General features: G+C 39.0%; 7 protein-coding genes and 2 long non-coding RNA genes across 22 annotated transcripts in view; 2 read left to right on the top strand and 7 right to left on the bottom strand.

The window, feature by feature from the left end:
* Window positions 1-18928, bottom strand: part of RpL14 (ribosomal protein L14) — a 40330-nt gene extending 21402 nt beyond the window's left edge. Inside the window, exon 1 of one of the 2 annotated variants that reach the window (XM_069043783.1) lies at window positions 18924-18928. In XM_069043783.1, coding sequence (XP_068899884.1) covers window positions 18924-18925 — 2 coding nt within the window. In that variant the 5' untranslated portion in view covers window positions 18926-18928. Of the gene's footprint in view, window positions 1-5425; window positions 5430-18923 lie in introns of those variants that run through there. The other variant, XM_069043775.1, reaches the window with a different exon arrangement.
* On the top strand, window positions 4414-7552 carry LOC138127739 (uncharacterized). The gene is made up of 3 exons (XR_011158361.1): window positions 4414-5525; window positions 5575-6039; window positions 6107-7552. It is a non-coding gene; the product is annotated as an uncharacterized lncRNA (long non-coding RNA).
* On the bottom strand, window positions 7385-9634 carry LOC138127565 (cyclic GMP-AMP synthase-like receptor). Of its 2 annotated transcripts, none has more exons than XM_069043636.1 (6): window positions 9219-9634; window positions 8982-9166; window positions 8329-8883; window positions 8136-8279; window positions 7775-8084; window positions 7385-7723 (listed from the first exon to the last, which is right to left on the bottom strand). In XM_069043636.1, the coding sequence occupies exons 2-6, from the start codon at window positions 9066-9068 to the stop codon at window positions 7635-7637; spliced, it is 1185 nt and encodes a 394-aa protein (XP_068899737.1). In that variant the 5' UTR covers window positions 9069-9166; window positions 9219-9634; the 3' UTR covers window positions 7385-7634. The 2 variants fall into 2 exon arrangements, with proteins under 2 accessions (XP_068899737.1, XP_068899729.1); XM_069043628.1 differs by having other exon boundaries at window positions 8982-9173; window positions 9219-9627.
* On the bottom strand, window positions 11470-13710 carry LOC138127580 (cyclic GMP-AMP synthase-like receptor). Of its 4 annotated transcripts, XM_069043672.1 has the most exons (7): window positions 13587-13708; window positions 13453-13531; window positions 13156-13340; window positions 12581-12982; window positions 12211-12534; window positions 11852-12159; window positions 11470-11793 (listed from the first exon to the last, which is right to left on the bottom strand). In XM_069043672.1, exons 3-6 carry the CDS (start codon window positions 13240-13242, stop codon window positions 11872-11874), a joined length of 1101 nt encoding a protein of 366 aa, XP_068899773.1. In that variant the 5' UTR covers window positions 13243-13340; window positions 13453-13531; window positions 13587-13708; the 3' UTR covers window positions 11470-11793; window positions 11852-11871. The 4 variants fall into 4 exon arrangements, with proteins under 4 accessions (XP_068899773.1, XP_068899757.1, XP_068899765.1 ...); XM_069043656.1 differs by having other exon boundaries at window positions 13156-13323; window positions 13378-13710; XM_069043664.1 differs by having other exon boundaries at window positions 13453-13710.
* Window positions 18053-18917, bottom strand: LOC138127732 (uncharacterized). Its single transcript, XR_011158356.1, has 2 exons — window positions 18705-18917; window positions 18053-18177 (listed from the first exon to the last, which is right to left on the bottom strand). It is a non-coding gene; the product is annotated as an uncharacterized lncRNA (long non-coding RNA).
* LOC138127677 (cyclic GMP-AMP synthase-like receptor) lies at window positions 18918-20350 on the bottom strand. 4 transcript variants are annotated; one of them, XM_069043757.1, is made up of 5 exons: window positions 20174-20350; window positions 19919-20094; window positions 19426-19845; window positions 19061-19375; window positions 18918-19009 (listed from the first exon to the last, which is right to left on the bottom strand). In XM_069043757.1, the coding sequence occupies exons 2-5, from the start codon at window positions 20000-20002 to the stop codon at window positions 18929-18931; spliced, it is 900 nt and encodes a 299-aa protein (XP_068899858.1). In that variant the 5' UTR covers window positions 20003-20094; window positions 20174-20350; the 3' UTR covers window positions 18918-18928. The 4 variants fall into 4 exon arrangements, with proteins under 4 accessions (XP_068899858.1, XP_068899851.1, XP_068899841.1 ...); XM_069043750.1 differs by having other exon boundaries at window positions 19919-20088; window positions 20174-20331; XM_069043740.1 differs by having other exon boundaries at window positions 20178-20316.
* Window positions 20351-20447: 97 nt separating this feature from the next.
* On the bottom strand, window positions 20448-22446 carry LOC138127537 (cyclic GMP-AMP synthase-like receptor). Of its 5 annotated transcripts, none has more exons than XM_069043580.1 (7): window positions 22304-22446; window positions 22121-22239; window positions 21874-22067; window positions 21329-21745; window positions 20959-21282; window positions 20598-20907; window positions 20448-20544 (listed from the first exon to the last, which is right to left on the bottom strand). In XM_069043580.1, exons 3-7 carry the CDS (start codon window positions 21961-21963, stop codon window positions 20468-20470), a joined length of 1218 nt encoding a protein of 405 aa, XP_068899681.1. In that variant the 5' UTR covers window positions 21964-22067; window positions 22121-22239; window positions 22304-22446; the 3' UTR covers window positions 20448-20467. The 5 variants fall into 5 exon arrangements, with proteins under 5 accessions (XP_068899681.1, XP_068899690.1, XP_068899698.1 ...); XM_069043589.1 differs by having other exon boundaries at window positions 22174-22239; XM_069043597.1 differs by having other exon boundaries at window positions 21874-22050; window positions 22174-22239.
* Window positions 22447-22547: 101 nt separating this feature from the next.
* Nxt1 (NTF2-related export protein 1) lies at window positions 22548-23124 on the top strand. The gene is made up of 2 exons (XM_069043797.1): window positions 22548-22690; window positions 22750-23124. The coding sequence occupies exons 1-2, from the start codon at window positions 22595-22597 to the stop codon at window positions 23074-23076; spliced, it is 423 nt and encodes a 140-aa protein (XP_068899898.1). The 5' UTR covers window positions 22548-22594; the 3' UTR covers window positions 23077-23124.
* Window positions 23125-23803: 679 nt separating this feature from the next.
* mri (mrityu) lies at window positions 23804-26285 on the bottom strand. 2 transcript variants are annotated; one of them, XM_069043560.1, is made up of 5 exons: window positions 25920-26285; window positions 25557-25670; window positions 25132-25508; window positions 24767-25075; window positions 23804-24716 (listed from the first exon to the last, which is right to left on the bottom strand). In XM_069043560.1, the coding sequence occupies exons 1-5, from the start codon at window positions 26108-26110 to the stop codon at window positions 24340-24342; spliced, it is 1368 nt and encodes a 455-aa protein (XP_068899661.1). In that variant the 5' UTR covers window positions 26111-26285; the 3' UTR covers window positions 23804-24339. The 2 variants fall into 2 exon arrangements, with proteins under 2 accessions (XP_068899661.1, XP_068899670.1); XM_069043569.1 differs by lacking the exon at window positions 25557-25670 and having other exon boundaries at window positions 25920-26110.
* Window positions 26286-26373: the final 88 nt, after the last annotated feature.

Raw genomic sequence — 26373 nt, 5'->3', positions numbered from 1 at the left:
GAAACTCCAACACGCTAAGTAGCGCATGGTGGTGGTACCTAATGCATGGGAGTACAATGGTAGTGACTACCATTGTATTCGTTTCCATTTAGAAAATATAATTCTGCTGTGAATATTGTGTTCTCGAGTGAAAATAATTTTTTCAAAAGAAAATTCACACAAATTGACAAGTGACAGTTTATTGAGCTACGCTCCACGTTTTGAGAAAGACTGTTTTCCCCAGCCGCCTCTTATTATTTTTTTGTTGATTGTATACAGGCTTTTGCACAAGTGATACTGAGCACGGCGGAATTGAAAATGCAACCCACAATACATTTGCAAAGTTAACGTGGCTATTTTAAATATCGTATCGTTTTAAACTGAAATTATGAACGATGAGGAACAGACATGATCCTGATTTATGGGGAATGTAATAAAAATGCGCCTACTGTTGCGCGTTTATGCGGAAAAGAAACATTTTCCCAAAAACTCTTCGTTTTTTTAGAATTTTATGTAACCAAGCGAATGACGTTTATGTCAAAATTTACGAAACTGCACAGCTAACTATGTTTTATGCTTTTTAAATCAAAAAACAAAAATCCATGTTAACTTTTCAAATGTATTGTGGGTTGCATTGCAATTTCGTCGGGCTTATTATCACCCGTCAAATACCTTGTATAGTTAAATTGTTCGTCGAGATAAAATTTGTAATTTTGCAAGTGTGGTGATCTAGCATTCTAGGCGAAACAAATTCACAATGTTGTCGTTATTATTTGTTAAGTAAACATCACCTTGTATAATAAATTGCGTTAATCCTTTAATATGTTTTTTAATGTTTTCTTTTAGATTCTACAACTTCATTTTGTTTCCCATGCTATTTTTTTTTGTATTATTGTGTTTTAACTTTTTTCAGCAGATGTAAGTAAGACACTGACCATTTTAACACGAACAGCCTTTTCATCTCCACGTTACGTAACATTACTCACTCAAACTGCCATTTTAACATCTTCCTTATTGCATCTTAGGCCTGCGGAATCTGATGTCTCTCTTTTCGAAAACATTTTTTTGTCACATCTCCTCACTAAGTATTTATTATCGTTTACAGATTTTCCTATTATTATTACCACTTATTTCCATTACTCGTGATTCTGTACCCGGCGAAGTGACTCACTTGAACGAACCGTTCAAAACTGTTAATCAAAGTCGTTAAGATTAAACGAAGCTCGAAGCAGGCTTTTGTTCCAACAAATTGCTTTGTTTTGAGCGTTTCAGATAAAGCCAATCCAATTTTTGTCAACTTTGAATTTAAGTGCTAATCATTTTTGCAAGTGTTGGCTAGGGTCAGTTAAAAAAATGACAAGGTGGGGCGTGCAGTTAACTAACTTCCTTGGTACAGTAAGTGACATACTACTCTTTCTTTTTTGTGAATTAATAAAATCCAATCATGAAATATCTTGAAGCACCTAGTGGTGATTTAACGAACAAGTGTATTAATCGATCATTAATAAAAGACTTGGTTACAATATTTTTTCGTCGATCGAATCGTTATTAAACTGGAGAAAATCTAAATTTAAATGAACGCTCTTACCATACAATTTTTGGATTTAAAAACTTGTAGTCTATGTGTAACTTTTTAACTCAGATTATTATGCCTAGTTTTCTTAGTCATTTTCCTATTTTCTATGCATTTTTTTTTTTCAACAAAAACCGATACGTCTACCAAAACATCAAAAAACAACGTTGAATTTGAGTTTTTACCCTGATTTTTAACCCCCTTTTTCTAACTCAGATTTTCCCAAAAACATCAATTTTTTAGGAAAATGAGTCGATTTTCAAGTTTTAGTTGTTGGAGTTTGTTGAGTTTGGAAAAGAGCCTATTGAGGTCTTTTCAAAAACACAAAACAATTATCTTTATCTTTTAGGGACCAAAAAACTTGCAGTATTTGAAAGCTATGCAAAAACTAAGTATTAGACAGTTTTTAACAATGTTCGAAGAAGACAACCTAATGGGAAATTCTGGTAAAACAATTAAAGAAAAATGGACTACCTATATACAATCACGACAAAAAAATGTATGTGATTGGCAGTTCAAGAAATCAGACGAATTTCTGTTATATGTATAGATCATTTTGAGGAGTCGTACCGTCCGTATTGGTGAGTATAAAATATTGTCGAATGAAAAGAAAACGATAGGTACCTATTGTTACGTTATAATTACACATCCGAAACTGGGCAAACCTGTTACCGGTTACAATCCGGAATGTTCAGGGATATATAACGAACAGGTCGTGGGCTTCGACTCGGTCTACAATGCGAACCACGAGTATCGTCGACTGAGGCTGAAAAAAAATGGTGAGAACTGCCCGGAGTACGGGAAATGATACACAATAATTCGTGAAAAAAGGGTTTTATTCATAAACTGTTACGTGAAAATGAAAACAAGATAAGATGACGATGAAAAGAAATGTAACCTAGATAAAAACAATTCTTGTCGAGTACAACTAAAAAATGACACAATCTGCAAAAATAAAACTCCACAATGCTGTCTAATTATTTCTGCTCTATCCCGGACCAAAATTCAGGGTGACTAATTATCTCACGTGCTTCCGGTTCGACGTGAACACCGTTGACAGCAAATCGCGAAAATACAAAGGGGTGGAACGACGACCCTTTTTCGGACGCTAAAATGATTACACCGCCCTCCGTTGAGGGTTGGGACGTCGAACTCTTCCCCTTTCCTTTCAGCGAGTTCCGGATTTACTGCCGGTCGACAACTGGAGTCGATGAACTTTATCAGCCCGATGAAGAACCGTCGCAAGAAATAGTGGTGCTCGCCGATAGCACGATGCTGACGAGGTCACTCCCAGCTGATACGATGAAGCGGTGTATAAAAAGTTTTACCCTTTACGAAAAATTTAAAATTGTTTCAAACAATAGTTAATTATGCAACGAGGTTCTATGTAAATTGGGTTTTTCTAATTGCCCGAGAGGCCAGATTGAAATACAAGCGTAGCGAGGATTTTAAGGCCTCGAGGGCCATTAGAAAAGCCCAATTTGCACAGAAACGAGTTGCATACAAACTTTTATTGTTTGAAACGACGCCCCAAAGCTTCCAAATCTATTAAAAATAATTTCGCATTTGATTTTGACAGTTTTGACAAATTTTTGAGAAATGTCACTTTGAATGTGTTGTCTAGGGCAACGGTAGGTTATCTGCTATTTTTTGCTTTAGAGCAATTAGCAGGCAGTTTACAACGGAGAAAAATGAGAATTTATGACAGTTGAAAGCAATAAATGGATTTATACAACTGTCAATGAGACAGTGACGAAATAAATAATAATTGAGTTTGTCAATGAAAATGAAATGAAAAGAATGGAATAAAAAATGAGAGGTGATAGATAACGTGGAAAGTTAATCTATCCGTAAAATGAGTGATTGTGGAAGCCACGGCCTGGAAATAAATGGGGTGTCACCAATGCTCCGGACTTGCTGATGGGTAGATTCGGGACCTTCCGGTGAGTCCGGGGACGACCTGGACTGGCAGGACTCGACGAGATCTTGATCCGCAAAAACGTTCGGTCTGGAACCTTCCGTAGTGAAGTCCTTGATCCGCTTGGCGATTTGGGCGGTGGTATTTAAACGAATCGTCTCCAACGGCCCTCTGGAACTCCACTACGTCGTCTCGTCACTGAATCACTGTCCCCTTGACTCTCCCCAGGCACTAACAACACCACGAATAGCCGTGAACTGTGAACTTCCTCTTCCGTCTCTGGTTCCAAGGATTTATAACCTTCACCCCCTCTATGCGCGGTTTCTTCGGCGGAAGCCGTGTACGTTTTTACTCGTGATGGGTTCTAGAAAAATCGCGAAGATTTATAACCGCGCGGCGATTTAAATCGTAACAGTATATTATTTTACATGAAAAGTACACAGATTTTTTTAATTTGTAGCATATTTGATTGTAAATCAAAAATTTGTACTGCCTGCCTCTATAGATTAGATTCATAATTTAGCATAGAATCCAAAAATGAAATCAAACTGGGTAGGTTCCATTTAAAAAAACATAACTTTAGTGTTTTTATAATATTGGGACCCCCTGTATATATACCGCAATATTTTCCAAATGTGCAGTAGAAGCGTAGCTATCATCTAGAAAAGACGAAAAGTTGGCGCTTTGTTTCGGCAAAAAATTTCTGATTTCCGATTTATTACGCATGATGCGAGAATGTTGGAATTGGAAATTGTAACGATTCGGAACGATTTCAGAATTTAGATCATCAGTCATCTCTTCACTCTCAATCATACAGGATCAGATTTGTTTGAAGCTAGAGAGCGCCACTTTAAAAATTTACGAAAGTGGTGAAACTTATCGTAAATTACCGTAATGTTACCGGTAATAAAACCAAAATTACCGAAAGGGTTGAAACCGTGGAGGGAGAAAAGACTCTTTTCTCCCTCCACGGTTGAAACTTACCATATATTACCGTAATATTACCGGTACTTTACCAGTAATAATAATTTTCTTTAGTTAATTTTTAGATAATTGTTCTGCATTTCAAGTTTAATTTCTTTTTACCTTTAATTTTTATTCGCATAACCTACCATTTTTGTCGTTATCGCTGTTACGTCTATCATGGTAGGTACACTCCAAAAAAAAGTCAAAAATTTGACACTGACAGTGCGGGAGTAAACGGATAGTAGCTGAATGTCACTATTTACAAATAGATATTTATGCATTAAGGGAGATATGAACATGATTCTTTCCTAAGGTTGACGTGGTTATAATCCGAGGGCCTTTGGCCCGAGGAATTATAAGTCAACCAAGGGGAAAAACATGAATATCTCCCGTGGTGCATACAATATTTTATTTTTTAGTCTCTCTACTTAAAAGTTAAAATTTTATTAAAAATATTTAGCAGGGAAGATTTCGTGAATATGTGGTTGCTATAGTTTCCTTCTCATGAGTTTGTTGCCAACAATGTGCAGGGTGAAAAAATTTGACAAATCCCAAGGGAGATATGAGTTGTTTTTCACAATCTCTATCTATGATGGAAAGAAACAATATCGGGTTACTAAAAAATAAACATAATTACGGAGCCAAAAAATTAAATTATTTGCCCTTGAAAAGTTCGATACAAAATGAATGGACTTTAAATTATGATAACAATTCTATTTTTAAATTTCGGTTTACCGTCCAGCATGTTACATGGAAACCTTGTTTGTTTCATAAAAAAAAATGTTTTAACTATTCAATAGGTATCTCTTCATTTTGTTACCAAGGATCGGAAAAAAACCATGAAAAAACAGGTATAATTTCATCTTTAGTTTCGGGGAATAACAATTTCCGTTGTTGGCAGCACTGGTGCGCACGTTACATCGAAACGAAACCTTTGTAGGTGATCTTTGTCTTTTTTCTTTCCATAGATAAAGAAGGTTCTTTTCTTTATGCTTCTTTGTTCCAGTTTCCAGTTGCAGTCGTTGCAGCTGCTGCAGGTTACAAGATTTTGTATGCTTTAAGAGGCTCTGTCGTTCGTCACGCCAAAAGGTAAGACCTTTTCTTGGAATATTAATATTTTGTTGAGATTCTTTTGCAGAAAAATGAGGGTTTCTTTGTGGAATTTTATTGCCTCCAATTTTTCTAGAGGCCATTACGTCATTTTAATAATCGCATTGTTGCCACTGTGGGCCTTTATTTTACATTTTAATTATCGCACTGGTCTTTCACCGACAAACTCTCCCCACGCCTATCTTCAAATAATTTCAACCTAGAGATGCCTGCACTTCCAGTTTTTCTGCAAAATATATTCACTTGAATTCCCACAAATATTTTAGACTCAAAAAGAAAAAAATCGGTAGAGCCGTTTTTGTAAAATGAATTATTATTGCAAATTTATATTTCAAGTTATGTATATTTAGTAAGCTTTGAATTTAAGGTCCTGTCAAATTATTTTTTTAGAAGTACCAGTTCTGTCAATTTACTTTTAAGTCCAAAATATTAATTGTGATTGATTCTATGTTTGATTTCTATTACATAAAATGCCAAAAGACCACGCACCACGGTAATAAACGTTAACGATTTTCATGGAACAATCACAACCCATTTAAAAATTTTAAATATTTTAACAGGTATCATGTGGCACAGCAGCCTTTTTCCTTGCACATGGTGTTATGCAATGAAGGATAAACTTGACAAATGGGGTGCTTTGAGAACCATTAGTAATTGTGAGGAAAATTTTACGAAATGGTTGCAAGCAGAGGCCGTGAAAAGCTAATCCAAGTGCTTTAAAAATTGTATCCATCCACCGTTTGCTAGAAGCACTGTTCGTAAGCCTTTTCTGGATAATTACTCCACCTGAACTGCATTTAATGTTAGGTGTTGTAAATAGGTACACTCTTCATACATATTATGGCTAATTTTGAAAAAGAAGCACTAACAGGGGTAAAATCTTGTAATGTTCAGCGCGAAGTAACCCATGGTGGTACAGGTTTCAAAGGGAACGCTAGTAAAACTCTTGTTGAAGTTTTACGTAGAAATTCCAGTCTGGGATGTTTAAAGTTTGTCAAAGATTTCCAAGATTTCAGAGCAGTTGTTCAATCATCCTTTGGTCAAGACCTGGATCTCAATTTCGGATATTATATACATAGATTAATTCAAAGAGAGTTATCTATCTTTGAAAATTAGTGTAACTTCCAAACTTCATGCTGTTTTTTTTAATATTGTGGTGTTTTTCAACAAAACGCAGCAAGGTTTGATGTTTTTCAGTGAACATGCAATGGAATCTGTGCATTTTGACTTTAATTCTGTGTGGAAAAAATACAAAGTGAGTAGAGGACCATTCCAACTACTCTTCAAGGCTACTGCAAGCAGTTTGCGAGTACAACAGACTTCGTATTTACTACGTATCTGATTGATTAATTAAATTTAATGCATAGTTTGAAAGGATCAGTGTTTTGTGTAGGTACATATTTTAGCAGTGCAGATGATTAACGTTAATCAGAAAGTAACAGCCATTGCTACCAGTATTGTAACAATAATTGTTTATAAACTACTAGAAGGAATGAACGACTGAAAAACAGGACCATAAATCTTACGAATCAGTATTTACCATCAAGAGATTAGTTATTACATTGTTAAAAATCAAAGACCTTTAATCTTTCAAAAACGGCCCAACAGATTTTTTTCTTTTTGGATTTAAAACATCTATAGGAATTAATGTGAACGTAATTTGAAAAAAAAATGGAAGTGCAAGCATCTCTAGGTTGAAATTATTTGAAGATAGGCGTGTCCCGTTGTTTCATCAGTGTGTCAAAGTTATCGAGATTATTATCCACTGCTGGATGAGGACAAAGTATGAAATCAGGAGGATGAAGCGTAGGGTGAGAACCTTTTTCAAAAAGGCAAAACAGTTTGCAAAAGATCTATTTGGGGGAATTATTTTGGTTTCCATTTATTTTCTGGTTGTTGAACCAGTGATTTATGATTTAATTCTTTAATAATTACAATTTACTTTACCGGCAGCCGGTTATGATTAATACAAAAATAAAATAAATGTCGACATTCTTATTTTAAAACGTTTTTTCCTTCACATTGTCTTAACCATGCAAGCCCAGTCCACACGTTGACACCATTTGAAGCTTATTTGTACAAAATTCATCACGCGACAACGCAGGACTGGTTACTTGATTGCGTCGACGCCTCCGTCACGACTCCACCTGCAAGAATTCTGAACTCGTCTCGACTCACTGAAAACTCAAGTTGAACACATTTCACATCGATCTGATCCCAAATCTTACACAAATATTTGGCCACAGTTTCCGGCTTGTCCGGATTATTCTCGATATCTTTAATGACAACTCCTATTCTGTTGCTGACATTAGCCAAAGTGTCGCTCCCTACTTTACCGATCAAGTTGTTCTTCTTGTTCCAGTAGTATAGAATTTTCTGGTCTTTGATGAACTCGCGGTATTCTTTCAACACGGTCATGAAAACCTGACTCAGGGGATTCGTCCAGAAACTCAAGTCTTTGTGGTCGACTATGTGGAGCAGAACGGTCTTGATGTAGTAGCTGGCGATGCACTTTTGTCCCATATTGTCCCTCATTTTCTAAAAATCAAACAACAAAAATCTCGATGCGTGCAGATTTGCCTACAATACTTTGAGCAGCTTGATCGTGGGCTTCAGCGTCCTTTTGTTGTCCATCAGCAGTCGCTCTTGCTCTTGGAAGGACAAGCGCCAGTAGCGCTCGATGGGTTGATTATCTGGCGCTTTGGGCTTCTTCGGCACTATGAAAAACTCCGGCTGAAAACGCAAATTGCCATTAATCTACACCCACAAGTCACCCCCAAACCTTGGTCGACGGAAAAGGGTTGCTGCGAAACCCGTTGACGGGCCACTTGTCGCCCCTGAAGACAAAGCACGTGACCAAATCCACGTCCATCTTGACTCCCGCCCCCGACACGTGCAGCGTCAACGCCGGCCCCGCTTTGCTGAAAGAAACCAGAAACGTCCCCGTCGCGTTTTTGACGACGTGCGCGGTGCCCTGCTTGGGAAAGTCGTTCAAGCTCTTCTGGACCACGCCTTCCATCCAGGCCAGCGCCTTCTGGGTGCTTAAGAAATTGCCGCTGAAGAGCTTGCCGAAGCTCGCGTAGGCCGGTTGGGCCTCGGGTCGCTTCATGAAGCCGTCGAAGTTCTTCACTTGCAGATGGACGAAGCCGGGGATGTTGCTGGGGATGAGGGTCGGTTCGGAGAACTTGGGGATGTCCAGTAACAAGTCGAGGTCGAATTCTTCGGGTTTGCCGACGCGGAGGCCGTCGTAGTAGCTGCCGCCGTAGAAGACGCGCCGGTATGTGGCCTTGAATAGGGCGTCTTTCTGCTTCATTTTGTCCACGAAAGTGGTCACCACCTGATTAAAAAATTAAAAATACACCACTTATGTATCAACGAACAACGAGTCTCCATTGGAATCTTTAGGTACTTCAACATTTATAACGTGGGACTTACCGAATCTAGAATTTGGTTGTTCCTGCGAATCTCCTGCTCCGGTAGTGATATAAACTTTTTATTGATTTCTTGCAGTACTTTCTCCATGTTGGAGAGTTTTGCTTTATGAACAGGCAACAAATAACAACTCTGAGACCACTTGACAATTGAAACAACTTCGAAAACTTTATTTTGTCAACGATTCGCTTAAAACTAAATAACTTTAGTAATACATAATTAATGATTATTGACAATCACCATTCACGTCCTCTTATAAAACAGTTAATATGAGATAATAAACTTTGAGGTTAAACCGATTAATGCACACTCCGCGATCTATTTATATGCCAATCAGCCGCTTGTATCTGACTCTTTAACACCTTTAACACTTCTTTCGAACAAATCTTTTGTCAAAAATTGCAACGCGTGGGTAGTTGGGTACATCACACGTCACTTGACTACCACCACATAAACCGGTATTTCACAAGTTCTTTACTCACTGTAGAAATATTTTTACCAGTCGCCAACCCCAACGTGTGAGAATTTGGTGGGAAGCGCTTGCAACAGTATGCAGCCCGTCCAACTCGTGAGTTTGGAGTTTCGTTGCACTGACAAGAAACAAATCAAAGAAGTGTTCAAATATTTAACTTCAAATGACCATAAATAATTGAACCAAATTTAATGAGTTGGCAGTGTTGGCATCCCTGAGTAATTGTTAAGCTTCGTTATTGGCAACATCTTATCTTAGATATGTTTTGTATGACCGTGTGGTTAAATTCACGGGCGGTATGATTCAACTCAGAGAAATAGTAAACAACGAGCGTCATCACCCCACCCTCCCCTAATTGTGAGAGTGAATCACCGACCAAATTCCGAAAAAAGAATTACTTTCAAGCAAAAACTGTGAAGATTTTTTTTATATACGTACGTACATAAATGTACATATACAGTCGTGGCAAGAATTAATTACATAAGATACTAAAATTTATTAAGCTGCGGTACTTACAAGTACAGTGTGGAATAAAATGATTTACATCTAGTTACCTTTGGAATTTTTGCACATGTAAATTTTCCTGTACCGCTCTACTTTTTCTTTCGAAGTCCGAACTATTAGTTCTGTCCACGACTTGCTGTATAATAACCGGCCTGTTCATTTCATTAAAAAAGCATTGCGAAAATGTTTCCGAGAAAGAGCCAATTTTCGCCGATGAGGGCGCCACAGTACGGGCGCTTCTGAAGAATAAAAATGCGGAAAAATAGGTTTAGACATGATTTTAGAGTTAAGATTGAGCACAGTAAGTTCATGTTTTCTTTCTAAAACAATACTGAATACAATTGTATTTTTGTGTTTTTGATTTTAAATTCGAATGTCATTTGAACGAGAAAAACTCTCGGTGACAAAAACTTAAGATGAATAATATCCCCAAAAAGCGCCCGTACACTAGCGCTCTGCGGGGATCACTCAAATTACACTTTTGAACAGGCCGGTTATAATACAGCAGGTCGTGGTTCTGTCAATAATCGAATTGACAATTGTTACAATTTACTAAATTGAATTAACAAACGTTGGTGGCCACTTTCAACACTAGCTGTGACTTGCTTTTGTTAGCTCCTTTTTAATTTCAATCTTAACTTTACATTCATATCATCCCTTCGCAATAAATCACATTTGGAATTTGGATATATATTTTGAGGTTAGACTTTCTTTTTTTTGTAGAGCGGCATTTCATATTTTTACAAGGGTAATGCAAAGGTAGGTAAAAAAAAAATAACTATACTCCAAATTTTTTAAAATCAATTGTGAAAGTGTTGTCATGTTGGTATAAGCCACTGGTTATTTGATAGTTATTAGATTGGCAACGTAAAATGTCAACTGTATGTCAGTCATTTTGATGTAAAGGCGCTTGCGCTATTGAAGGCGCAATTACATTTAAATAAAAATACAAAGTTAAATGAGTTTCCGAAAACGAGGATCTAACACAACGAAAAAAATTGGCTATGATTAGATTACGTGAAGAAATGCAGACAGAAAAACCGACCATGCTAAATTGCTGTAAAGATGCACACATCATATTCGAGGTATTTTCTTTTAATATATGGGTTCGTCACTGCGAGGAACTGATTAGAGAGGATTGGAAAAAATGGATGGGAAATCTACCAATTGAGGACATTCCTCTCCGGCAGAATCATATTCGGAAGACGATTGGGTGTTAGATTCTGAAAATGAATAGGTAAACTGCTTATATAACCCATTAAATCAATTCCCATTTTCCTGTATATGTTAAGTTGCACTTTTTAGTGTGATTATCGTCTTTATTTCTTGTCTTTTGGTATAAAATTTGGTTTCACCTGAAACTTTTCTGACATTTGAAAATTACTGATATAACCTCAAACCTGATCTAGGGAGATTTTACGATAGAGGTGCCCCGAAACAAAAGGTTTTAGGGTGGTACAGCCTGGTCTTTGGGGGAATTTTGTCATTGACAATTGATTTAAAAAAAAAATGGACTATAGATATAAATCATTTTATTCCACACGTACAAGTTTTGAACGAGTTTCTCGTTGGCAGTAATATTAAAAAATATCATATTTTTAAAAATCATTTTACATAAATATTTGGTCGTTGGGGCGCTTTGCTCGAATTGTTGATCTCCGGGAACGTAAGACAGTACCGACCAATTAGGATAACTTTGCAGCCCATTTCCACATTCTTTTAGCAACATTTTCGGTTTATTAATTTTTTGGGGCCTTTGTTATTGTAAAGTACAAATAGATTGCCTCTCTGGTTTGTCTAAGCCTTCACGGTAGAACGCTTCCAATTCCCCGTTGTTCACTGAAAAAACAACGTGGACAAATGTGATTCTGATTATAATGTTTATTAACCGTTTTACATAAATATTTGGCCACCGTGTCAGGTTTGTCTCGATTTGTTTTGATATCCTTGATGATATACTCGTCTGTCGGCAAAATTAGTCAAAGTGCGGTCATCTATGTGACCAATTAGGTTGTACTCCTCGTTCCAATAATACGGAATCTTCTTATCCCTGATGTATTTAGTATAAGTTTCCAAAACATCCAACAAAACGGTACTCAAAGGCTGTTTCCAGAACGCGTCACTTCTTTGCTTCACCATGAAAAGAATAACTGTTTTGATGTAGTAACTGGCGATTTTGTTATGTTGCTCCTTGTTCCTCATTTTCTAAAACCGATTAGTCTTAATTTTTTACCAAAACATGATTTGCGATAATACCTTGAGCAGTCGACCTGCTGCCATCAATTTTCGTTTATCGGCAATCAGTTCTCTTTCTTGCTCCTGGAATGACAATCGCCAGTGGCGTCCATGCAAATAGTAATCCGGCACATCCTTCGGTTTCTTGGCCACGATGAAGAATTCGTTCAAGTTAGTTGTTGGTCCCATCCATGAAATAATTTTTGAATACGGATTAGGCGAGAAACGTGGCGGCCATTTGTCCTCGGTGAACACAAAACAGATGATCAAATCCACATCTATCCTGTAGTCACCGTCAACGTCGATGTGAAGGGTCACAGCCGGTCCTGATTCACTGAAATATACCTGGAAGACATTGGTGACCACACATTCTACCTGTAGATGTCATTACCGGGAACTCCCCGACTTCAGTCGACAAATAATGTCGGCCACCGGTGCACGGTAGAAGGTGGAAGCCCTTTTGGACGATGCTCTTGATCCAGGTCAAGGCTTTGTCGGTGATCAAGTAGTCGTCGTCGTCGAGGAACGTTTGTTTGAAATTTGAGTAAACAGGGGAAGTCCGCAGCCACGATGTGTTCTTCACTTGCAACTGGATGTGAGACGGAAATGTGCTCTGTTGTAGATTGGGACTTGCATCTTGCGGCGTCACCAGCAACAGGTTCAAGTCGTAATCGTAGGTACGACCGACGTGAAGACCGTCGCAGTAGCTGCCTCCGTAGAAGACACGTTTGAACATGCTAGCAAAAACCGGATCCACACTTTGCATGTTTTCCAAGACTAGCACGTTGATCACCTGATCAAAGATTAAAAGTTTCCTGTCATTCTTATTTATTGTAATTCTTTCAAAGCAATAGAAACATAGAGATCTGTTTTACCAACTCTTACTACACCACACCAAGTGGACTTTGTGTCTCTTTTTTGGAATTTTTACCGATCACACTGAACCATGTGTCATTGTCGACTTACCGATTCGAAAATTTCGTTATTCCTGTGTATGTCCTCTTCCGAAGGTGATATAAACCTCCTGCTTACTTTATGCAGGATATTTTCCATGTTGTGTTCACTATTAAATAAGCAAGGACAATTAGTTGATATTCACACCATTTGTAACAATGCGTCGCTCGTTGAAAGGCGCTGTAAGACAACGTTCGCTAAAATATGACAGGTATTATTTTTACAAGCATTAACCAGGATCGGATGCAATAGTTTCGTTAACAATTCACTCAAACCATCAACAGTCCACACCCAACGCACAACACATACGTTTTAGCGTGGAGAAAAGTTCATTGGACGATTACCGGATAACGATAACAACTGTTTGTGGAAAACCCCGAACTGACTGCTACAAAGTACCAAAAAGTAGAGGTGTCAATATCCCGAAAAAGGTATAGACAGACCATACACAAACCATAATTCACAACTGACTGACACGTATTATAGGCTCAAAATTAGTATCCAGGAATTAGGGAGATATTTCGGGGGCGGCGAATGCATAGGAATGCGCAATAGGTGTGGATGACGACTTTATCATAGATTAAGAGGGGAATAGATAGCCGACTCTCTCAGGTTCAACGGATAACAAGTTTCAGCGCCATCTATAGTTGCCGCAAAAAAGTTTTACCGAAAGTCGGTAAAAAGTTGATTGGAGGCCTGTAATCGTGCTAAGGCGGCAAAATTGAATCCTGTACTACGTACTGGTTCCAAAAAAAATTTAGAGAGAATCGCCCTCAAATGTCACATGATTTATATTGACAAATCACAACTCCGAATTGTTTGAATAGCAACCAATCACAATTTAATTAAGCGGAAATTTTCCCTAGGGAAAATTTCCGATATAATTGACCTAGGGAAAAAAAATTTCGGGCGATTCTCTTCCGAATATACCTCGGGACAGATATATATCGCCAGAAATTTTTTCTTGCAGTCCAACACTCGTGTTTGTCGCTCAAAATTACCCTCGGGCTAGCGCCCTCGTGTAATTTTCTTGTTACAAACACTCGTGTGTGAGGACTGCTCGAAAAAATTTCCGGCAATATATCTGTCCCTTGGTATATTATACAGGCTGTCCCAGAACTCGCGGATCAAACTTACAGTGCGTTTTCCTTGGTGATAACTGAAAGCAATAGCGTTTTAAAAAAAAGGACAGGGTATAACCGATTTTTTGTAATGAATAATTAAAGTTGACCAATCAGTTAATTTGAATTTCACGTAAATTTAACCAAAGGTTTGAATTGCCTAGCAACATAATTCTAGTAAGAATGGTATGGAATTTCAAGTAAATGTTTGGGCAACTGAGAAGATTTTGACAACGTCAAGTTATAATTTGATTCTAAATTGTCAAACTTCTTATTGAAATCATGTATACAGCTGCAGAGTATGCCGGAATACTCATAATTTATGAAGAGTGCCGGCGCAATGCAAGTGAGGATGCAAGGGAATATGCAATACGTTTTCCACGACGTTTGCCACATCCAAATTATAACGTATTTCTATGGTTGGTGGTACCGTGCTCGAGACACTGGGTCCTTGGTGCCTACCTAACAAGCAATTGGTGGTCCCCCACGAGAAGTTAGAACACCAGAGACTGAAGATGCTGTTCTTCAGTCCTTTGATGACGACGGTAGAAGAAGTATATTTGAAGAACTATATTTACCGCGAACCTATCAATATTTTAGAAGAACTAAATGATCAAATTCACGAAACACTGGCTACTGTTATTCCTAATATGCTTAGACTGGCAAGGAAAAATTTAATAAAACGAGCTCGCCTATTCCTTCAGATGATTCTTTTTATTTTGCATGTTTCTTATTTCATTTGTTGCATTCTACATCATTTAGTTATAAAATTTGACCTTAAATTTTTACTAATAATGATGCTAAAATAAATAGGTTAGTTCAATCCAGTTTTGTCTTCTTTCTTTCAGAACTGCCACTATGCTTGATCTGTTGTTCAAAACCTACGTGTAACTCCAGCTTTTTTTGCAATGTCAAGAATGTTCCTAAAAGTCTTTTCTTTCATTTCGACGATGAAAAGTCCCGCTCGTGTATAGCTGCGCTAATACGTTGCAGATGCAGAGTGTATACACAGGAGTCAGGATAAATTTCTTGTGGTTCTGATTCACTTCACAGGCCCTGCATATTTCACTTTTTACTAAGATTTTTAAGGTAGTGATATTACTCACTTGACGCTACGTCGCCATTTTACCTTCCATCAACAAAGGTTCAATTCATCATATCCCTCCCGTCAATTTCCCATACCCCTCAAGGTTACAATTGCTCTGGAAATTTTCACTCATAACAAACCATATTTCATTAATTGCCGGAAGAAGAAACTTCTTGCGTTCCCTGATTTAGATTCTATACATTTGTTCACCTGCCTTTGGCGAAATTTCCCATTTTTGGTTATTTCAAAAGTAGCTGTCACTTTTGACGTCTGTTTCGACAAGTTGACCAGACAAATATTGAAATTAATTTTATTATTCATCGAATTATACGTTGCTTGGCAATTGAGGGAAGGTACTCAATTTTCTCATAAAGGAAAATTAGATCGAGCTCTATTGGTCAATTTGATTAATTCATAACTAAAAAGCTGTTGCACCCTGAATATTTTTCTAAACGTTTTTTACCTTCATTACCATCAAGGAATATACAGTTTCAATTTGATCCGCGAGTTCTGGGACACCCTGTATATGATAATTAAATACAAGGTCAAATAAAATGTTACAATATTTATTATAAAACAAGTAAGAATACAAAAATTGATATACGAGCAAAGCGAATGCATAAAACGAGGAGGTTCTACATATACACGTACAAAGACCGACAAGAAAAAAACTAACCATCATTTAAATGTCACTGTCAAAAAACCATTAATTACACATTTGGATTTTGACGTAACACAAAAGTGATGTCTGTCTAGTTTTTATTGCTGGCCATTGTATGCATTTCAATTAAAAAAAAAAAGGGAAATGTCAAAAAAAAACCTACACGTTTCTTTTCATGTTTGTCATAGTTTGAAAATACCTTTTTAGAAAGATTACAATTTTTTCACGGTATGTCAGTTTATAAATAAATAATTCAATGACATTGGGCCGTATGATTTCCTATTCGTTAAGCCTTTCATTAGGTAAATATAATTGATTAGACAAAGTGAAAGTATATGCCAAGCACTATGTTAGATAAAGACAAAACAATTTAACCACGTTCTTTAACTTTAATGAAAAGGAAATACGGCCCAGAATGTGTTTAAAAATTATTTAATAGGTACTGTCGAGTAGACAATTAATTAATTGACAAATATTTAAAACCAAATTTACATTACGAAATATGTCATTTCCCGTTTTTTCAAATTCACCTACATTTTGAATAATAATATGTAATAATAATAAATACCTACACATTTATACACAATTTTTAACAAATATACAGAAGAACGAACCACATCAATTGACCGTTTCTATCTCAACAATTAATGACACAGATTACTTTGGAAAAGGTATTTCAATTTACTTTTTTTGTTATAATTTTCAGATTGTAGTGCAAGTATAATAAAAAATTGCATATAATACACGTTTTAAGGGTCTTTAAAGCACTTGCGACTTTAAAAGCACTCCGCTACGCGTCGTGTTTTAAAGGCTTCCTTACAAACAATATTGTAAAACAATACTCGTAAAAAAATAAAATAAATACAAATTTCAATATTTTTTTTAAAGATAATTGGATTCATCTCTTACTTTGAGTGGGAGTGGTAACCAAAGAAGTCCTCACCATCTTGGTCTGTGGTAAGTAAAAAGCGATCAAATTAATTTGTAATCGAGTCATCCATGGATTTGAATCCGTATGTCTTTTAGATTGATATGCCCAGATCTAACCTGTGCTTTTTGTTCTAGAAACGACATACGATTTCGGATTCATGGATAACTCGATTACAAATTAATTTGAACGCTAGATATGTCTTTTCTGGCTCTTCCACGGACCAGGATTCAGCAGAATGCTCAATGATGGTAGGAGGTAAAGCTCGAAGCGCATCTAAATTAAAATAAGTATCAATTAGGTATTTGAACTATCACATAAAAACAAACCTACCTACCTTTCATTTTTCAGGAGTAACATACATATTTATATTCTTCCTGACGGGGACTGAAGCAGTCTTCTGTCTTGGAAGATTCCTTAAAACCTGAGAAACAAACATAATATAAATAATTAAATATAAATTCTGATTTTTTGGAAACATTAATTGATTATTATCAAAGTTTAAAAATTTAATTTTTACAACCTACCTGTGATTTGGAATATTTTCACATCCGTGTACGCAACACGGTTTAATTTTTATACAAATCGTCCAAAAGTACTTAAAAATTGAACACAAAAATACAAAATCTACTTGTGTTTTTCCACTATCCAATCCACTAAATTGCGTCATGTGTCACAACACTTTTCTGGGAATTACTAGGAAAGTGAATGCGATTGGGGATTTATCCAGAATGACCAACCATAGAAATTACTAAATTGTGTTGGTAGTAGCAATTTTTTTTATTTCTTTTCTGATCTGAGCGCCATCTGTAGTTGCCGCAAAATATTAAACCTGTTTCAAGGTCGTCTAATAGAGTGCCCTACCCCTGGACTTTATCACTAGTGCCAACCTAACGGCACTATTCGAGCCCATAACGGATGAGCTTCAAACCAAATTTTGACATATTTGTGCCCAAATTAATTGTGAAAGAGTAAAAATTATTGCTGTACGATGGCGGTCTTTTTTAGGAGCATTTTCGTCGTTTTCTTTCTTCGAATCTTTGTTATTGTAAATCTAACAAAATTGTAAATACTATTCTATCTCTAAGTTAATGAAGGTTTTAAAAATGATGTTTTATTAACGTTATTAAAATTTATTAAAGTAAAGTACAAGAAGATTGCTCCTCGTCCTCTGGTTTATTCTCTACTATCTCTACTAACTCTTTAACAAAGAATTGTGCCCGTTCCCAGCCATTCACTGAAAAAGCAATGTGAACAAATGTGATTATCAGTTATAATACCACGAGTAGTCAAAGATTGTCGAATATTTTTGTGGTGGTATCACGAATGGTCATTCGCTTTATGAACACCATGAGTGCGTAGCACGAATGGTGTTCAAAAGCGTAATGACCATAAGTGATACCATCGGAAAAATATTCTACTATCTTTGACTACGAGTTGTATTCAACAGACTATTCAATGAACCAAATCAATGATTAAAATAAAAATTTTCAAAGCTAGTTCGCAAATCTGCGTTACACATGATTTCATTGCTCAGTTAACTTCGAAAGAAAGTAATAATTTCTTTGAATAAAAATAATAATCAAGGTTTGTTTAAAATATTCGCCTCGACCACTAGTGGAATAGTCAGTTATATTTTCACGAGTGGAATATTCGCTGGAATTTTCTGTTGCTAGGCTACGAAAGTACATGTCTGCTCTTTTATTGGTTAATATTTGAAAAATAACAGGTGAATTGAATAGTCATGTTTATTCATTGTTTTACACAAATAGTCAACCACCGTGTAAGGTTCGTCTGGATTTCTCTTAATATCCTCGATGATATTCTCCAGTCTGTCGGCAAAATTGGTCAAAGTGCGATGATCTACGTGGCCAATTAGGTTATACTCCTCGTTCCAATAATATGGAATCTTCTTGTTTCTGATGTATTTAGTATAAGTTTCCAAAGCATCCAAGAAAACATGACTCAAGGACTGTTGCCAGAATGCGTCACTTCTTTGTTCCACCATCAAAAGAAGAACTGTTTTGATGTAGTAACTGGCGATCGTGTTGCTGCTTTTTCTTCAGTTTCTAAAACCGATTAGTCTTAATTTTTTACCAAAATATGATTTGTGATAATACCTTGAGCAGCCGACCCACTGGCTTCAGTCTTCCTTTATTGGCGATCAGTTGTCTTTCTTGCTCCTGGAATGACAATCGCCAGTGGCGTTCAGGAAGAACATAATCCGACACATCCTTCGGTTTCTTGGCCACGATGAAAAACTCGTTGAAGCAACTTGACCCCCCGCACGAAAGATATTTTGAATACGGATTAGGCGAGTCATGTGGCCATTCGTCCTTGGTGAAAACAAAACTGATGACCAAATCCACATCTAGCGTGCAGTCACCAACGCCGACGTGAAGAGTCAGAGCCGGTCCTGATTTGCTGAAACGTATCTAAAAGACGTTGCTGACCAAACCGACATTTTCTCTGTAAATGTAATTACCGGAAATTCCTTGGCTCCAACCAACAGATAACTTGTGACAAAAGGCAACAGAAGTAAACGGTTGAAGCTTTTCTGGACAACGCTTTCCATCCACCGCAGCGCCTTGTCGGTGATCAAGAAGTTGTCGTCATCGAGGAAAATCTTTTTGAATTTCGGGTAAATAGAAGAGGTCTCCTTGGTCTCAAACCACGATACGTTCTGCACTTGCAACTTAATGTGACCCGGAATGTGGCTCCGTATTAGGGTAGGACTTGCCTTTTTGGGGATTGACAGAAGCAGGTCCAGGTCGTAATCGTAGCTTTGACCCAAAGTTTTGACATGAAGGCGGTCATAGTAACTACCTCCGTAAAATGGACGTCTGTACAAGGCTTCAAAAAGTTGATCCACGCTTTTCATATTTTGAATGATTACGTCGAACACCTATTTACAAAGGTTACAATAAATACATTTAATAATTCAATACAGTTTTACCAACTGCGAGTTATGGACTTACCGATTTGAGGATTTCGTTGTTCCTTTGTATCTCCTCGTCCGCCAATGATACGAAGCGGCTGACTTTTTGCAAGATATTTTCCATGCTGACGTAAATGAGCAACAAAGAACAATGTTCACTACAGTACCTAGCGTTTAAACGTTGATTCACAATCCGTCAATCACACCTTCCTGCAACTAAGACGTGATTTGATATTGTTCAATTTTTATCAACAAAAAGAATGAGCAAGTTTGATGAAGAAAAGATAGATTGTACCTACTACAATCAAGTCGAATCCTCAAGACACTTTCACAGTAATTTTGCACCTGTACTTTCTCCGATAATAATTTATCAACGTTATCTCCCAAACGTTCCTTGATAGGTCATTTCACTATCAGTAGGTAGATATGGATTTTACCAGCAATATTTGGGAATCACTTGAAAAAACAGAACCCGCGATGTAAGTTTGTCCGGAGTTTCGTATCAGTAGAATGTAAATATCAGTCCTGGCTGTAGGTGTAAATTATGAAGGTTTAAAAATGATGCAGTATTAACGTTATTAAAAATTTATTAAAGTAGAGTACAAAAAGATTCCTCTGGTTTGTCTAAGCCTTCACGGTAGAATTCTTCCAATTCTCGGTTACTCACTGAAAAAGCCAACGTGAACGAAAGTGATTATCATGTTTATTAATCGTTTTACATAAATATTTGACCACTGTATCAGGTTTGTGTGGATTTCTGGTAATATCCTTGATGATGTACTCCAGTCTGTCGGCAAAATTGGTCAAAGTGCGGTCATCTATGTGGCCAATCAGGTTGTATTCCTCGTTCCAATAATATGGAATCTTCTTGTCCCTGATGTATTTAGTATAAGTTTCCAAAACATCCAACAAAACGTGACTCAAGGGCTGTTGCCAGAATGCATCATTTCTTTGCTCCACCATGAAAAGAAGAACGGTTTTGATGTAGTAACTGGCGATTTTGTTGTGCTGCTCCTTTTTCTTGATTTTCTAAAACCGATTAGTCTTAACTTTTTACCAAAACATGATTTGAGATAATACCTTGAGCAGCCGACCTACTGGCTTCAGTCTTCCTTTATTAGCAATCAGTTTTCTTTCTTGCTCCTGGAATGACAATCGCCAGTGGCGTCCAGGATGAAAATAATTCGGCACATCTTTCGGTTGCTTGGCCACGATGAAGAACTCGTTCAAGTCAGTTGTTGTTCCCAACCATGAAATAAACTTTGAATACGGATTAGGCAAGAAACCAGGCGGCCATTTGTCCTCGGTGAAAACAAAACTGACAACCAAATCCACATCTATCCAGTAGTAACAGTCAACGTCGATGTGAAGAGTCACAGCCGGTCCTGATTTGCTGAAACGTATCTAAAAGACGTTGCTGACTACACGTTCTACCTGTAGATGTCATTACCGGGAAATCCCCGACTTCAGTCGGTAAATAACGTCGGCCATCGGTGCACGGTAAAAGGTTGAAGCCCTTGTGGACGATGCTCTTCATCCAGTTCAAAGCTTTGTCGGTGATCAAGTAGTTGTCGTCGTCGAGGAATGTTCGTTTGAAATTTGAATAAACAGGGGAAGTCCACAGCCATGACGCGTCGTTCACTTGCAACCGAATGTGACCCGGGAATTCGCTCTGCTGTAGATCGGGATTTGCAGCTTTCGGAATCACCAGCAACAGGTCCAAGTCGTAATCGTAGGCACGGCCGACGTGAAGGCCGTCGTAGTAGCTGCCTCCGTAGAAGACACGTCTGAACATGCTAGCAAAAACCGGATCCACACTTATCATGTTTTCCAAGACTAGCACGTTAACCACCTGATCAAAGTAATTCTGTCAAAGCAACAGAAACGGCGAGATCTGTTTTACCAACTCTTACTACACCACACCAAGTGGGCTTTGTGTCTCTTTTTTTGGAATTTTTACAGATCACAGTGAACCATTTGTAATTTTCGACTTACCGATTCCAAAATTTTGTTATTCCTGTGTATGTCCTCTTCCGACAGCGATGATATAAACCTCCTGTTCACTTTATGCAGGATATTTTCCATGTTGTGTTCACTACTAAAAGTTTATGAACAATTTACTTAGTCGATATTCACACGTTTTGTAACAATGCGCTCGTTCCTTGAAAGTTGCTGTAAGATAACGTTCGCTAAAATATGATTATTTTTACAAGCATTAACCAGAAGTGAATGCAACAGCTACATTAACAATTCACTCAAACCATCAGCAGCCCACACCCAAAGCACGATACATACGTTTTCGCGTGGAAAAGACGATAATTGTCAAGGTGGAATCGTGGTAAACCCCGAATAATCTGCGCACTGCAACAAAGAACAGACTCTGGAACAGATGTCAATATCCCGAAAAAGGTATAGACAGACAGACCATGCACAAACCATAATTCACAACCGATTGACACGTAGGCTCCAAATTAGTATCCAAGAATTGAGGAGATATTTCGGGGGCGGCGAATGCACAGGAGAGAATAAATTGACCCACAAGGGTAACAATTACGGAAAAAAAAGCAATAAAAGACCGGAAAAGCACTCATTGTTTTATGGTTTCATCGGTCCCGTGGAGGGCGCCACTAGCCTTTGTTTAGTTCCATATGCATGACATAACCTCAATTCGTTGCAATTCTAAATAGCGAAAGCGGCAAATGCGTAAATTTCGACGATGACTCAGATCGTGAAGAGCAAGATCGACCAGGCATGTCGAGTCGCCGAAGAATTCACCAAGCTGTACTACGAAACTTCGGACAAAAGACGTCACGTAAGGACATGTAATGTCTCGAGGGGCTGTTTCGCAACTAATGAACTAATGTATTTCAGCTGATGTCGAAGCTGTACATGGACACGGGTCTGCTAGCGTGGAACGGTAATGGGATCAACGGCAACGAGAGAATACAGAAATTCTTCATAGATCTCCCTACGTCGGATCACATTATAACCACGCTAGATGCGCAACCTGTGTTGGACTCGGCCGTGAACGGTCAGTTGACGTTTATGATCCAAGTCAGCGGGACTGTGCGGTACCAAGACCGAATCCCCAAGTCGTTCCAGCAGAATTTCATAATCACGGCGCAAGGCGATAAATGGAAGATCGTCAGCGACTGTTTTAGACTGCAAGAGCCTTTGACCAATAATGATAAGAGTTAGTTGTAAGGATAGCAAATAAATCGGTGCACACGTTCATAATTAAACGAATTATAGGCTACTTTTTTAAATTCCAGAGAAATATTTGGTAAAAAATTGTAGCAGTTCTGGCTCCCCCATTGTAAAAAGCATTCATAATTGAATTATTGTGAGCAGAAGCAGAATCTTCTGTGCCTAAAGCCAGAGATTAAAGCATGTCCAATCTCAGCACAGCAGACGGAATTGAAAATGCAACCCACAATACATTAATCCTTTCTAATCAAATTAAAAATCATATTTTTCAGAGCTGCCATTATTTCTATGTTCAAAAGGTTTCGTAGTAGAATATAAAGTCTAAATCAGAATATTTTTGCCACTGTTCAAACACTCTTAGATATTTCTTTCATTTTTATATCTTCTAATGAGAAATACCAAACGATTATTGTTTTATTCCATTTACTGTGTAACTTTTTCTGCATATGAAAAGTCACCGGCTTGAGTGTGTCTTAAATTAGTTTATAGAATGCACACCAGATGTACCACTAATAGCTGGAATTGCCAATAAATCGATCATGTAATTAAAACGTCATAATATTCTACACCTGAAAATTATTGTCGTGTAAATGTTTACAATAACGGGGTATCTTTGGCTACAATTCGTTTAATTAGGGCTAATTTTAGTAATTATAAAATCTACTGACTTTACACCTAAAAATCATGTTGTCACATACATGTAGGGTTATTTAATTACTTACGTTTAAACACCATTTATTTGCGTGTCATAAAAACAACAGGTATAAAATCCTTAAGCTACATTCATATTAAAAGCAAAGCACAACTTATCAGATTATCCAAGTAACATACATTATGTACAAATAAATAAGAAATAAATGAGCAAATTAAACAATCTACAAATTTCAGTCTCAAGGGTTCGCAAAAATTTGGACATTGTAAATCAGAGGAATGTGTTGTTAAAACAGTTCGTTAGTTGATGAGCGGGGCACAGCCAAGACAGCTCTATTATACAAGGTGAACATTTCGTACGGCCTCGGCTAAAACACAAAAATCGTGCCGGCGTGAACATCATCGATCACAATGTAGACATCGTTGAGAAAAAACCCGAAACGTGCGGTAACCGTAACTGAAGACATTTAGATGACGAATACACATTCAGTAATATCATGTCGGTATCGAGTGCCGAAAAATAAACAGCGGTGACTGAAAAAAATATTACTCATGACAATTGATGGTACACCGATACAGCAACAATTTCAGTCGCAGCTGATCCTAGTTCTGGTCGTCGGGGGGCGCGTTGGCGCCGGCGTCCATCTCGTGGGGTCCCCCGACGGCCCCTTCGTCGTTGTCCACCCCCAACGGCTGCAGATCGATGGAGAGCAACGGCGCCATGTCCATCGGGGGCGGGTCGGCGATCGTCGCCGCCACTATGGGATTCCCCCGGGCGTCCAGCTCCAGAGCCGGGTCGGCAGTCGCCTCCGCCAAGTTGGTCACGCTCTTGGACTTGACGCACTGGAAGTCGACGTGGCGGCTCTTGGCCTCCTCCTTCTCCCAGGACATGTGAATGAAGGGGCGTTGCACGTAGTTGTAGATCACTTCGGCTCTGCCCCCTGGACGCTTCTTCACCTTTTCCTTGTAGGTCGGATAGCCTGGAAGAATGCAGAGACATCAGCAAGTCCACCTTCGAGCTTGCTCTTACCCTCTATTCCCAAACGAATCTTCTTCAGGCCTCGATCCTTGAGCACCTGCTTGGCCACGTCCCTGTTCTCTATGTACTTGAAGAACCTGTACATGGCAGTGCTGTTGACGGTCTGGCTGTACTCCTCGCCCATCTGGGGCGGGTACTGGTCGTCCCAGTCGACGGTGTCGTCGTCGAGGAGGACCACGATGTGGCACTCGCGGTCCCCCCTTTGGGCCGAGTTGACCATCAGCGGCAGGATCAGCTCCTCCAGGAAGACCTCGAACTGGCAGCGGGCGCCTTCGTTGGAGAGCTCGTGCAGCAGGCCCCCTGGCGCACAAACTCAGATATTGTCACGGTCGCGTTGCTAGTCGCCGGCGTCTTACTTAAGTTTTGGCAGCGAACGGTGTTGGCATCGAAAGGCACCAGCAGATAATCACAGGCCTCCCTCAGCTCCTGCACCGAGACGGACGGCGGGCACTTGATCAGCCCCCCCTTGTAGTACTCCAGGATGGCCCTGAAAATGGTGGCGGGGATGCCGTCGGCCACCTCGAACTCGCCGCGCTCGTTCGACTGCGTGAACTCCAGATTCGAGCTGAACATGCGCCCCAGCATGGTGTTGGGGTGGGCGGTGAAGAGCGCCGGGTCGACCACGAACCGCGTGTTGTCCACGACGAGGGTGACGCGGTCGTCGCCGATGACCGTGCCGGCGGAGGCGGCGCTGGGCGGCTGGTTCTTCGCGGGGGGCAGCACGTTGCGGCTTCTGGAAATGGAAGTTTAAAGTGTGTCGACCAGGTGGACCGGCTCTTGCCTATTGCGAGGAGCATTGTGACATTGCTTAGGCGTAGCTACAGAGTGGCACCGGTCCGATAGGGACGTTGAACGTTGCACAAGGCACGGTTTCGGCTTCGAACACGATCCATAACTACGCAAAGCAATATTATCATTAATCATCTAAAAGTGGACTACAAGACGTGCGGCGGCGGCGGATGGACGAGACGGGACTGCACGCACCGAATCAGCTCTCTTGTTGCTAAATTTAAATCGCAAATTGCGCAAGCTGCTTTGTCACAACAGAAAACAATGGATTTTCTCGTGCGACTTGCGGAGCGCCGCGGCCGTCTCGGCTCTCCGCCCCTGCACCCACGATCAACTGCAAAACGGAAAATCGCACCTCAGACGGTTCTTGAATACCCTGCGACGGCGGTCGTCGGTGTAGTCTTCGGTGTCGCTGCTGGTGTCGTTATTGTTGTAAATGTGACGATCGCTCGCTCCTGCCATTTTCACGCGAGGCAACAAACACTTCACTAACACATAAATGTAGTCGGCACAATTGTAAATGTCTCTGGAACCGATCCAGTACATAGAACAAAATACAAAGACATGCAGCACTTGACAGTGACAGCTCCCAGGTCACGGTGCGAAGTCGGCCGCGCTTTCGTCGCACTGCTGCCAACACCAAATCCCAATTCTACAATCCGCAATTTTCATCCGGTGAAACCTTGTTGTCTCGATGCACGAATCTCAGAATCTCTTCACCACACCAATCTATTCGATTCGCGATTCCAAATCCTAGTCGTCCTCGTGAGGATCAGATTTAACACTCGCGCCTGACTTCAGGTCGGTTT

This window comes from Tenebrio molitor, chromosome 1 (genome assembly GCF_963966145.1).
Source record: "Tenebrio molitor chromosome 1, icTenMoli1.1, whole genome shotgun sequence".
NCBI lineage: Eukaryota > Metazoa > Arthropoda > Insecta > Coleoptera > Tenebrionidae > Tenebrio > Tenebrio molitor.
This window is presented reverse-complemented; position numbering and strand designations above follow the sequence as displayed.

Coding starts and splice junctions, on each gene's coding strand:
- LOC138127565 (XM_069043636.1), bottom strand. CDS start 9,068: ATGGAGAAAGTACTGCAAGAAATCAATAAAAAGTTTATATCACTACCG. Junction 8,884..8,981: donor ACAACCAAATTCTAGATTCG/GTAAGTCCCACG, acceptor TTTTTTAATCAG/GTGGTGACCACTTTCGTGGA. Junction 7,724..7,774: donor AACTGTGGCCAAATATTTGT/GTAAGATTTGGG, acceptor TTGAGTTTTCAG/TGAGTCGAGACGAGTTCAGA.
- LOC138127580 (XM_069043648.1), bottom strand. CDS start 13,242: ATGGAAAATATCCTGCATAAAGTAAGCAGGAGGTTTATATCACCTTCG. Junction 12,983..13,155: donor ATAACGAAATTTTCGAATCG/GTAAGTCGACAA, acceptor ATCTTTGATCAG/GTGATCAACGTGCTAGTCTT. Junction 12,160..12,210: donor CAGCAGGTCGACTGCTCAAG/GTATTATCGCAA, acceptor AATCGGTTTTAG/AAAATGAGGAACAAGGAGCA.
- LOC138127677 (XM_069043757.1), bottom strand. CDS start 20,002: ATGGAAAATATCTTGCAAAAAGTCAGCCGCTTCGTATCATTGGCGGAC. Junction 19,376..19,425: donor TTGGAGCCAAGGAATTTCCG/GTAATTACATTT, acceptor AACGTCTTTTAG/ATACGTTTCAGCAAATCAGG. Junction 19,010..19,060: donor CAGTGGGTCGGCTGCTCAAG/GTATTATCACAA, acceptor AATCGGTTTTAG/AAACTGAAGAAAAAGCAGCA.
- LOC138127537 (XM_069043580.1), bottom strand. CDS start 21,963: ATGGAAAATATCCTGCATAAAGTGAACAGGAGGTTTATATCATCGCTG. Junction 21,746..21,873: donor ATAACAAAATTTTGGAATCG/GTAAGTCGAAAA, acceptor TTGCTTTGACAG/AATTACTTTGATCAGGTGGT. Junction 20,908..20,958: donor CAGTAGGTCGGCTGCTCAAG/GTATTATCTCAA, acceptor AATCGGTTTTAG/AAAATCAAGAAAAAGGAGCA.
- Nxt1 (XM_069043797.1), top strand. CDS start 22,595: ATGACTCAGATCGTGAAGAGCAAGATCGACCAGGCATGTCGAGTCGCC. Junction 22,691..22,749: donor CTTCGGACAAAAGACGTCAC/GTAAGGACATGT, acceptor AATGTATTTCAG/CTGATGTCGAAGCTGTACAT.
- mri (XM_069043560.1), bottom strand. CDS start 26,110: ATGTACTGGATCGGTTCCAGAGACATTTACAATTGTGCCGACTACATT. Junction 25,076..25,131: donor CGTTCGCTGCCAAAACTTAA/GTAAGACGCCGG, acceptor TTTGTGCGCCAG/GGGGCCTGCTGCACGAGCTC. Junction 24,717..24,766: donor GATTCGTTTGGGAATAGAGG/GTAAGAGCAAGC, acceptor GCATTCTTCCAG/GCTATCCGACCTACAAGGAA.